The following is a 10,686-nucleotide window of genomic DNA, read 5'->3' as shown; positions in this document are numbered from 1 at the left end:
TAAGCAGGTTCCTTTTTGTTCAGTTGGGGGAATGGGTATGAGGTCCTCCTTGTAGGTTTGTGGGGGGCAGTCAGATGGAACTGTTGGAAATCACCCCTTCACATCAAGAGATGAGTGGCTTTAAGAAAGTGTAACTAAACTGAAGATCCAACAGCAACTGGACATAGCTTGGGTGTTGAGCCCAGGTTCGTGAAGAAACAGCTGCCAAACCGCAAGTCCTAGGCCCTGACCACCATGTGACTCAGTTGGGTGTTGCCCCACAAAGTGAAGGGTCACTGGTTCGATTCCTGGTCTGGGTACATGCCCAGGTTGCAGGTTTGGTCCCCAGATGGGGTGCCGATAAGGCAATTGACACGTTTCTCTCCCTCTCTAAAAATAAATAAAAGTATTTTTAAAACAAACAAAAATACAAGTCCCAGAATGCCTTTCACCGTGCGTGGTTTCTGTAGAGTTGGTGCATGCCCAGTGTGGCCGCTGGAGCCTGTTTCCGCAGGCTCCAGACGAAGTTAAACAAGGTGGAGCAAATGGCTCCACCCCAAATGCAGTCTTTAGAATTGCCTTTGAGCCGAGCTCCAGGGTGGAGCCGGAACTTACCTTTGTACTTCATGCTGGTCAAGGTAACTGGCTGGGTAGTTCTGGAACTGGCTGCCATTCTGACACGTCTCAGAGCTGCAAGCAGGTTTGAATCCAGTGTCCTTGTGGCCCTACTCCCTGATTCGTGCTCCTCCTCTTATTCTTTATCCTTTCCCCTTGGGGTTCTTCCCATAGGTTTCATAATTCCTGATGGCCCCTGTGACAGTCACAGGATTATTGCTACCTGACTAGAGGGTAATCAGTTGTGTTAGTCCCTTACTTGGAAACTCAAGTCTCCACTGTTTTCCTAGCAGGCAAGAAGTGCTGGGAAGGATGGACCCCTTCCTTGTACCCAGCTAAGGGTACAGGCTAGGGATCAGGAGCGAGATGGAAAGATGGTATGAAGCCTTAATAACTGCCCTGCCTTCTGTAGGTCCTACCAGTGAGGCACCATGGCTTCTCAGCTTCTTGGGCTGGCAGAAGAGTCTGGCCTGAGCCCTGGGGAGTCTGAGCTGGCAGTGAACCCCTTTGACGGGCTGCCCTTCTCTTCTCGCTACTACGAACTGCTTGAGCAGCGCCGAGCCTTGCCCATCTGGGCTGCTCGCTTTATCTTCTTGGAGCAGTTGGAAAGTAGCACCAGTGGAGTTGTGCTGGTGTCTGGAGAGCCTGGCTCTGGCAAGAGCACCCAGGTGGGAGGGCGGGGGTTGGATTCTGGGAGTGGGCAAGGGGAGGGCCTGGGGAACTGGCCCTTCCCTGAGCAAGGGGGGATTGGGCTGCCAGGAATTATGGGGGAGGTAGGCAAAGGGAGTTGGGTTAAGCTGGCCCTAGGGTACTGAAGGACCAGGGTACAGCCCCAAATAAGAAGAGATTAAGCTGGCCATATCTCCCCTTGCACTTCTAATGGAAGTCCTATGTCTTGATGGCTGGTTGTCTTTCCCTACCTCTATCCCAGATCCCTCAGTGGTGTGCAGAATTTGCGCTGGCCAGGGGGTTCCAGAAGGGCCGGGTAACTGTCACTCAACCCTACCCTCTGGCAGCCCTGAGCCTGGCCCTGCAGGTTGCTGATGAGATGGACCTGACCCTGGGTCATGAGGTTGGCTACAGCATCCCCCAGGAGGACTGCACTGGGCCCCACACCCTGCTCAGGTGAGGCCTTCTGCAGGCCTGATTAAAATCTAATTCCCCTCACCCAGGAGAAATGAGCCTAGTCCTATGACATCTCACCATACACTCTCAGCCCAGCTCACCGCTGCCCTTTTTTTAAATATAGAACACGCCACAAATTTGCATCTCGTCCTTGCACAGGAGTCATGCTAATCTCCATATTGTTTCAATTTTATATGCTGCCAAAGTGAGCACCCAGCTAACCCTTTAAAGCATGTATCATGCATGATTTATGCAATGCTGAATTAGGCTCTTTAACCTCAGCCTGGACCTCAAACACTCATCCTCACCCTCATCACAAAAGTCTCACTTTCCCAGCTGGACTACAGCTTCTGAACAAAATGTCATCAGTCAGTGAGGTTGTGGGTCACTGTTAAGGGTCCACAGGCCCAGGAGTTCAGTCATGATCTCTTTTTCTGACCTTAACTATCAAGATCTAAGGCCCTTGGGGAGAAGCTCCCCTGGACTTCTGGGTCTGGTCAGTGTCCACACTGACTCCCCTGTCCACTGGCAATGTCAACAGGTTTTGCTGGGACAGGCTGCTGCTTCAGGAATTGGCTTCAGCCCGGGGCACTGGAGACTGGGATGTGCTGGTGCTGGATGAGGCTCAGGAGCGGTCAGTGGCCTCAGATTTGCTCCAGGGGTTGCTGCGAGATGCCAAGCTAGGAAACCTCCCGCAGGACCCCAGAGTAGTTGTGGTTACTGACCCAGCCCTTGAGCCTAAGCTCCAAGCCTTCTGGGACAATCCTCCTATTGTACACGTACCCAGAGGGCCTGGTAGCTGTCCTACTCCCACCTACATGGACACTGTCCCTGCTGATCGAGTGGAAGTTGCCTGCCAGGCTGTGCTTGAATTGTGTCGAAAGGAAACTCCAGGAGACGTGCTAGTGTACCTGCCCAGTGAGGAGGTAAAAAAAAAAACAGGCTGCAAAAGGAGGTGCTCCTTACACGGCCTTCCTGTGCTAGGGGAGCGGGAGCATTCACTGCTTGTTAGAAACACTGGAACTTCAGTGTTCGTTGGTTGGGGTCCTGAGGAAAACAAGGATTTCAGGGTGAAGAGGTCTACCACCCTCTTTTGATTCCATCTGATGCAGAGATTTGTGGTTCAATGAATTCCTGAAATAATAACACCCCAAATTTTATAAGTATGTGCATTTTTTCAGGGTTAAGGGCCATAGCTTTCATAAGTTTTTCAAAGGGGTCTATGACCCAAAAAGGTGAGAACTATCCTAACGCCCCACCCCTCTCCTCAGGAAATTTCCCTGTGCTGTGAATCCTTGTCCAGGGAGGTAGGGACCTTGGCTATCCAAGGGCCTCCACCACGGGTGCTGCCCCTTCACCCAGGCCATGGTCAAGCTGTTCAGGCTGTGTACGAGGACACACACTCGGGTGCCCGAAAGGTTGTGGTCACTCACTGGCTGGCTGACTTCTCCTTCTCCCTCCCTTACATTCGACATGTCATTGACTCAGGACTGGAGCTTCGAAGTGTGAGTGACAGAGGTGAGGGGGTGTGGGGGCTAAAGATATAAATGGCCAGCTCTGATCTGTTTTGGCTTTGGTTGGGGGGCGGTGACAGGTGTACAATCCTCAGATCCGAGCAGAATCCCAAGTGTTGAGGCCAATCAGCAAGTGTCAGGCAGAGGCAAGACAACTGCGGGCAAGAGGGGCCACCCCAGGTAAGAGGCTTTGTCCTTTCTGAGATCAACCACGAAAGAGTCACCGACAGGCAGTCTTTCCCAGGTCTTTCTCCTCCTCAGGATCCTGCCTCTGTCTGTATCCTAAGTCCTTCCAAGAACTAGAAGCTCCCCCACTGACCCAACCCAGGGTGTGTGAGGAGAATCTGAGCCCCCTCGTATTACTGCTAAAGAGGAGACAGATTGCAGAGCCAGGGGACTGCCACTTCCTGGACCGTCCTGGTGAGCCCCCTCCTGCCGACACCCTGCTCTCTGACCATCAGACTCCGAGACTCCCTGCTCTATCAGCCCTGTTTCCTCACCAGCTCCAGAAGCACTGATGCAGGCCCTGGAAGACTTGGACTATCTGGCAGCCCTGGATGATAACGGGGACCTGTCAGACCTGGGTGTCATCCTGTCAGAGTTCCCCCTGCCCCCTGAGTTGGCCAAAGCCCTGCTGGCCTCCTGCGAGTTTGACTGTGTGGATGAGATGCTCACCCTCGCTGCCATGCTCACTGGTACAACTCCTCTCTCCCTGGCTCCCTCACCTAATCAGTCCTTCTGCTTGGTGTTTTGGTGCTCTGAAGGCCAGCCCTTTCCTGTGCTCCAGTCCCTACCTCTCACAGTGCCTACAGAACCAGGTTTAATCACTTACCTCTCTCGTCTCTTCAGCCATTTCCTTCTGCTGGTTCTTCCTCTCAACATGCTTCAAACTCTCCTATCTGTTGTTACTAAAACCCACACCCCTCTTTCTCAACTCTGTACTCCCCTTCAGCTAGACAGTATAATCTCCACCCTACTCCATCTAATCTTCACCCACTGCATTCCAGCTTCAGGCCCGCCACAGCACTGGGACAGCCTTCAGCTCACCAGTGACCTCCCAAAGATTTAATCCAGTAAACACTTTTGAGCTCTTATTCATGACCTTTTGACACTTCAGAATGTCGGCCATTTCCACCTTGAAACTGCCCCCACTAAGCTTCTGTGACCTCTCCTCATGATTTGCATCTTACCACACTACCCAATCTGCTAATCTCTTACTTGGGCTCTCCATCTTCTGTTCATCCACTGTAAATTGGACCTCAGAGTTTTCCATTCTTGCCCCTTTTTATCTTCTCATTCCCTGAACTGTCTAAGCAAGTCATCCACACCTGTGGTCTAATGGGCACCTTCACACTTACAATTTCTAAACCTTTTATGTCCCTGTCAGTATCATTCTTCTGAATCTTAGATTCATATAGCCAATTCCTGAGGGACATTTCTAGCAGTATAGTCCTCAGTACTTCAGCCTAGAACTACACTTGACCACTTTCTTAAGCGACCTTCTCACAAAATCACACCATCATCTCTGCTCCAGTACCGCTATTCTAGATTAGTCTTTCTCTAGGTTCTTTCATTTTTACCTCCTAAAGTTTTTAAATTAACCTGCTCTCCTCCACACTCACCATCAGTGCTAATGTCAGGTCCTATCACTGCTCAGTTGGATTCTGTGAATTTCTTCAAAGTCATGAACTCTCTTATTTAAAAACTTTTCTCCAACAGCTGTTCTTTACATTCTGGACAGATTGTAAAACCCATCTGCCTGGCACATCCAGCCTCTCATGCTCTGGCCCATACCTACCTCCACAGCTTTATCTCCTGCGAGTCTGCCATGCCAGCCATTTCTGCCACTCAGACTAGGTGCTTACAGTTCATGCCATGCTACTAACTTGCCCTTCCCACTGTCTAGAATCCTCTCTCTACCCCTTCTCCATTGAGCTAATTCCTACTTCAAGTACAAATATTGGCCCACCACCTATCGTGCTCATCAAGTTTGCTCACTTGTTAGTCTCTTTTACCAGACTCCTTGAGGACAGAGACTGTCTTTCATTTATCTTCAATGTCTAATAAAGTGCATAGCACGTAGAAGTTATCAATGTCTTTTGTTTAGGGAAACATTTTTTAAGATTTTATTTATTTTTTTAGCAGGGAAGGGAGGGAGAGAGGGAGTGAAACATCTACGTGTGAAAGAAACATCAATTGGTTGCCTCTCACAAACCCCCAACTGCCCCCAACAGGGGGCCTGGCTTGCAACCCAGGCATGTACCCTACCCGGGAACCGAACCTATGACCTTTTGGTTTGCAGTCCAGTGCTCAGTCTACTGGGCCACACCAGCCAGGGCCAATGTCTTTTGAATTAAGTTCCCAAAGTGACATTTCTACCTTTTCACCATTCCACCTGTGCTGCTATCCTTTCTCATTCCCCAAAACAACTTTCCTGTCTTCTGCCTCCAGCTTCCCCTGGGTTTACCCATCCTCCACTCTGTGCAGAAGAAGCTGCCTTACGTCGAGCCCTGGAACATGCAGATGGTGATCACAGTTCTCTGATCCAAGTGTATGAAGCCTTTATACAGAGTGAGTGGCCCACTCTGCATCCTCTTATAAAATCCCAGATTTTCCAAAGGGGAAGTTGTATGCAACCAGCTGACAGGTCTCTATGCTCAGGAAGACAAGGCCCTTTGGCCAAGGTTTAGGTTCTTTGGGGGACTCATAAAGACTTTAGTTGTACCTGGTCCCTTTCTTCTCCTAGATGGAGCAGATAAAGCTTGGTGCCAGGCCCGGGGTCTAAACTGGGCAGCACTGTGCCAAGCCCAGAAACTTCGAGGAGAACTCCTAGAACTTATGCAACAAATTGAACTTCCCTTGTCCCAACCAGCCTTTGGCTCTGAGAAGAATCGCAGAGACCTTCAGAAAGCACTGCTGTCTGGATACTTCCTTAAGGTTAGAGGGAAGAATTGGGGTCATAAAAGAAGCAGAAGGCAGAGAGGCCAAAGATTGGTATGCCACCTCTAAAACTGAGGTCCAGGTGGCCAGTCAAAGGATTTTTTTAGAACCAAGAGAAACTTTCTCTGAGGCTTTGGGGTACAAGGAACTCTGAAAATGTCGTATGGTATGGTAGGGACTATAACATCTAGAGGTGATGCTTTACTTTTGATACTCTCACCACCCTTACTAATTCTTTCTCGGGCCCCTTTACTTTTTTCTACTATCTGCCTCTTATAACTTATTCCTTCAATTTCTTTGCCTTTCAATGAGGTGGCCCAAGACATAGATGGGACTGGAAATTACCTGCTCCTAACCCATAAGCATGTGGCCCAGCTCTCCCCACACTGCTGCTACCGAAGCCGCCGGGCTCCAGCCAGGCCTCCACCATGGGTGCTTTACCACAATTTCTCCATTTCCAAAGACAACTGCCTTTCCATTGTTTCTGAGATTCAACCACAAATGTAAGTTTATTGACACTCCTCCTACACTGCCCATTCCTCTTCCTGGGGCCAAAATTATGGCTGGGGAGCTAGAGAGCTTTTAAGAAGAGGGGATCATAATGGTTTGTAGTAACATGATTTGAGAGACAGGGTTTGTGGAAAGGACAGTGAGAAGTTTTAAAATCTGCTTTATGAGAGTATTCAGAAATCATCTAACTATGACTCTCTCTCTCAGGCTGGTGGAGTTGGCCCCTCCATACTTCCTGAGTAACCTGCCCCCCAGTGAAAGCAGAGACTTCCTGAACAAGCTGAGGGAAGAAATGGCAGATTCTTCAACAGAGAATGAATCACCCTCCACCCAAGAGTTTGCACATGCCTGTGTCCTGCAGTGACCTGCCTGAGGGCTGGAGCAGAACTCATCTCATTGCATGCAGTCCTCCCTCCGTCTAGCCCTAAGGCAACCAGCCAGATTTAGAAGCCGAAAATTTAGGGTTGAATATAAATCTTGGAACCTGAGTCTCAAGAAATGGTGGACTGGGATGGAAAGGAATCTGGTAAGCCACAATCTACGTAGGGTCGGATCCTTTCCTTAGCCTTGTTTTATTTACTGGAGGGGGGATGACATGCTTCTGTATCCCTAACTTAAGCCAAACCTATCCTCAGGCTCCACTTTGAGCCAGAAAAGTCCTTTTCCTATGGTGCCAAATTTGAGTTTGGTTCTGCAGCAGCCTGTACAACATTCACGAGTTAGAGATGACACAGTATCAAAGACTCAGGACCAACTCCTCCAGCAATATCCACTTGCCAGGTCCCACCTCTGGTCAAGGCTTTGTGCTATAGCCCTGACTGATGTGGCTCAGTGGGTTGAGTGTCCTCCAGCAAACCAAGAGGTTGCCATTTGATTCCTGGTCAGGGCACATGCCTGAGTTTCAGGCCAGGTCCCTGGGTGGGGGTGTGTGAGAGGCAACCAATTGGTGTTTCTCACACCCATGTTTCTCACATGCCAGTATTTCTATCCCTCTCTTCCTCCCTTCCTCTCTCTCTAAAAATAAATAAATAAAATCATTTTTCAAAAAAGACTCTGTGCTATGGCTGAGCTAGCTGTCACTAACACAGAGCATGAGTAGTTTGGCTACCGCTGGCCTCTGACCCTGCCTAAAGCTTACTTCCTTCTGTCACATTGCACCTGCCTCCAGAGGAGGAAGAATGGGGGTGCTGTAGGAATCAGACAAAGTCTTCCCTTTCATCTTCATATAACTTAAGTCCTGCTCCTTCTTAAACCATAAGGCTATCGCGACCATTCCCAAATTTTCAACTTTCTATCAGATGACTTCCCAGCAGTCCCTGATTCACCCACAAGATAACATCTTTCTAAAAACTTCAAGAACTTCTGGTCAGGATGGTGGCCAAGGCAGATATGGCTTGCCTCTTCGCTCAACCATATCAACATTACAACTAACATATAGAACAACAATCACTTGAAGCTGTCAGAAATCAAGTTGAATGGAAGTCTGACAACTACAGAATTAAAGAAACCACATCCATCCAGACTGGAAGGAGGCTGCAAACACAGAACAGGCTGGTCACACACCCACATGTGGTGGGTAAAAATTCAGAAGGGTTATCTTGGGAGCCAGGACTCCCTGACTCACACCAGGCCCCTCAGCCCAGGGTTCCAGTTCCAGAAAGATAAGTCCCCATAACTTCTGGCTGCAAAAACCAGTGGGGATTGAGTCCATGGAAGAAACTGCTAGAGCCCCGAGCAGTTCCTCCTAAAGAACCTACACACAGACTTATCTACTGAGACTGTCTTTCTCTGAGCTCCAGCACTGGGGTAGCAGCTTCAGAGGCACCAGTGGGATACTGGGAGAAACTGAAGCATCTGACATCAAGGTGAGCAGAGGCCATTGTCCCTTTTCTAAACCCTCTCCTTACAGAGCTACAGAGCCGGCAAGCTGGTGCTGTATCTGTGACTCCATCAACCTGGCCAACAATGTTTGACCTGACTTGAAGATCCCCAGAGACTCTGCTCCACCAACTTACACGTCCCCCAAGCTGCTCTTCCATTTGAATGACTGGTCTTGGCTAATGCTTCACAACTTCCTAAATCCTCTCAAAAGAGTAACAGCTGGTTTCAGTGAGCCCCAAGCCCTGCACTAGCAGCAGCCAGCCTGGATTCACAGCTTGGCTTCACCCCAGAATCTCCAAGCCCAGCACAAGCAGCAGCCATCTCAGATTGTTTTATAGACAGTCAGGGTGGCCCTGAGTGAAACACAGCTGGGGGGTTGACCTTGGCCTGCACCACCTAGAAACCCCAGGGCCCATGCACCCAGTGGACATTGGAGCACCACTACCCTGCCCCTGAACAGCTGATCCCCCACTGAGGGTGGAGGTTAGTGGTAAGCGGTCACAGTCAATCTTTGCAGCTGACTGGCCTGGGTAAATCCCTCCCATTAATATGCCAATAGCAACCAAGACTCAACCGTAAGAGGAGGGTGTACTCAGCCCACATGAAGGGTGCACCTCAAGCACCCAGCCTGGTTGAAAAGGGAGGCTGTGCCACTGGACTCTACAGGACACCTACTACATTGGGCCATGCTACCAAGACAGGAAGTCATAGCAGCTCTACCTAAGATCAAGAAAAGAACACAGGGAGGCTGCCAAAATGAGGAGACAGAGAAACATGGCCCAAACGAAAGAACAGATCAAAACTTAAGAAAAAGAGCTGAATGAAATGGAGATAAAAAATCTATCAGATGCAGAGTTCAAACCACTGGTTATAAGGGTGCTTAAGGAACTTAATGAGGACCTCAGCAGCATAAAAAAGATCCAGTCAGAAACAAAGGATATACTCATTGAAATAAAGAATTACAGGGAAGCAACAGTAGAGTTGATAAAGCTGAGAATCAAATCAACAATTCGGAATATGAGGAAGCAGAATACAGCCACATAGAACAAGAAGAAGAAAAGATAATCCCCCCCAAAATGAAGATAGTGTAAAACCAGCCTCTGGAACAACTTCAAGAGGTCCAACATTCTCATCACAGGGGTGCCAGAAGGTGAAGAGAAAGAGCAAGAAACTGGAAACCTATTTGAAAAAAATGAAAGAAAACTTCCCTGATTTGGTGAAGGAAATAGACATGCAAGTCCAGGAAGCACAGAGTGCCACACAAGATGGATACAAAGAGGCCCACTCTAAGTTACATCATAATTAAAATGCCAAAGGTTAAAGATAGAGAATCAATCTTATAAGCAGCAAGGGTAAAGAAGTTAGTTATCTACAGGGAAGTTGCCATAAGACTGTCAACTGATTTCTCAAAAGAAACTTTGCAGGCTAGAAGGGATTAGCAAGAAATATTCAAAGTCATGAAAAGCAGGGACTGACAGCCAAGATTGCTCTACCCAGTAAAGATGTCATTTAGAATCAAAGAGCAGATAAAGAGCTTCCCAAACAAGAAAAAACTAAAGGAGTTCATCCATTATTTTCTTTCAAACAAGAAAAACCTAAAGGAGTTCCCAAACCATTATTATATGAAATGTTAAAGGAACTTATTTAAGAAAAAGAAGATCAAAACTATGAACAATAAAATGGCAAAAATACAAATCTATCAACAATTGAATCTAAAAAACAAACTAAGCAAACAAGAAGAAAAGAGACAGAATCATGGATAGGGGGCATTTTGATGGTTGCCAGATGGGAGGGGTGTATAAGGAAATGGGTGAAGAGGTGAGGGGATTAAGAAGTACAAATAGGCCCTGGCTGGTGTGGCTCAGTGGATTGAGCGCGGGCTGGGAACCAAAGTGTCCCAGGTTCGATTCCCAGCCAGGGTACATTCCTGGGTTGCAGGCCATAATCCCCAGCAACCGCACATTGATGTTTCTCTCTCTCTCTCTCTCTCTCTATTTCCCTTCCTTCCCTCCCTAAAAATAAAAAAAAAAAAAAGAAGTACAAATAGGTAATTACAGAACAGTCATGGGGATGTAAAGTACAGTGTAGGAACTGGAGCAGCCAAAGAACTTATACACATGAC

General features: G+C 48.3%; 1 protein-coding gene and 1 pseudogene across 2 annotated transcripts; one reads left to right on the top strand and one right to left on the bottom strand.

Moving 5' to 3' along the window:
- The first annotated feature begins 119 nt into the window (after positions 1 to 119).
- On the top strand, positions 120 to 7,133 carry DQX1 (DEAQ-box RNA dependent ATPase 1). Of its 2 annotated transcripts, XM_036028199.1 has the most exons (12): positions 120 to 679; positions 1,007 to 1,262; positions 1,526 to 1,719; positions 2,261 to 2,645; positions 2,991 to 3,224; positions 3,314 to 3,413; positions 3,495 to 3,653; positions 3,737 to 3,928; positions 5,685 to 5,804; positions 5,980 to 6,170; positions 6,486 to 6,676; positions 6,891 to 7,133. In XM_036028199.1, the coding sequence occupies exons 2-12, from the start codon at positions 1,026 to 1,028 to the stop codon at positions 7,045 to 7,047; spliced, it is 2,160 nt and encodes a 719-aa protein (XP_035884092.1). In that variant the 5' UTR covers positions 120 to 679; positions 1,007 to 1,025; the 3' UTR covers positions 7,048 to 7,133. The 2 variants fall into 2 exon arrangements, with proteins under 2 accessions (XP_035884092.1, XP_028373010.1); XM_028517209.2 differs by having other exon boundaries at positions 120 to 1,262.
- Positions 1,834 to 1,930, bottom strand: LOC114501112 (annotated as a pseudogene).
- Positions 7,134 to 10,686: the final 3,553 nt, after the last annotated feature.

The sequence above is a fragment of the Phyllostomus discolor genome, chromosome 6 (genome assembly GCF_004126475.2).
Source record: "Phyllostomus discolor isolate MPI-MPIP mPhyDis1 chromosome 6, mPhyDis1.pri.v3, whole genome shotgun sequence".
Lineage (NCBI taxonomy): Eukaryota > Metazoa > Chordata > Mammalia > Chiroptera > Phyllostomidae > Phyllostomus > Phyllostomus discolor.
This window is presented reverse-complemented; position numbering and strand designations above follow the sequence as displayed.

Bases quoted from the DNA above. Each gene is read 5' to 3' on its own strand.
- DQX1 (XM_036028199.1), top strand. From the start codon at position 1,026: ATGGCTTCTCAGCTTCTTGGGCTGGCAGAAGAGTCTGGCCTGAGCCCT. The intron at 2,646-2,990 runs GTAAAAAAAAAA...CCCTCTCCTCAG, and splicing joins TGTACCTGCCCAGTGAGGAG to GAAATTTCCCTGTGCTGTGA. The intron at 3,929-5,684 runs GTACAACTCCTC...TTCTGCCTCCAG, and splicing joins CCTCGCTGCCATGCTCACTG to CTTCCCCTGGGTTTACCCAT.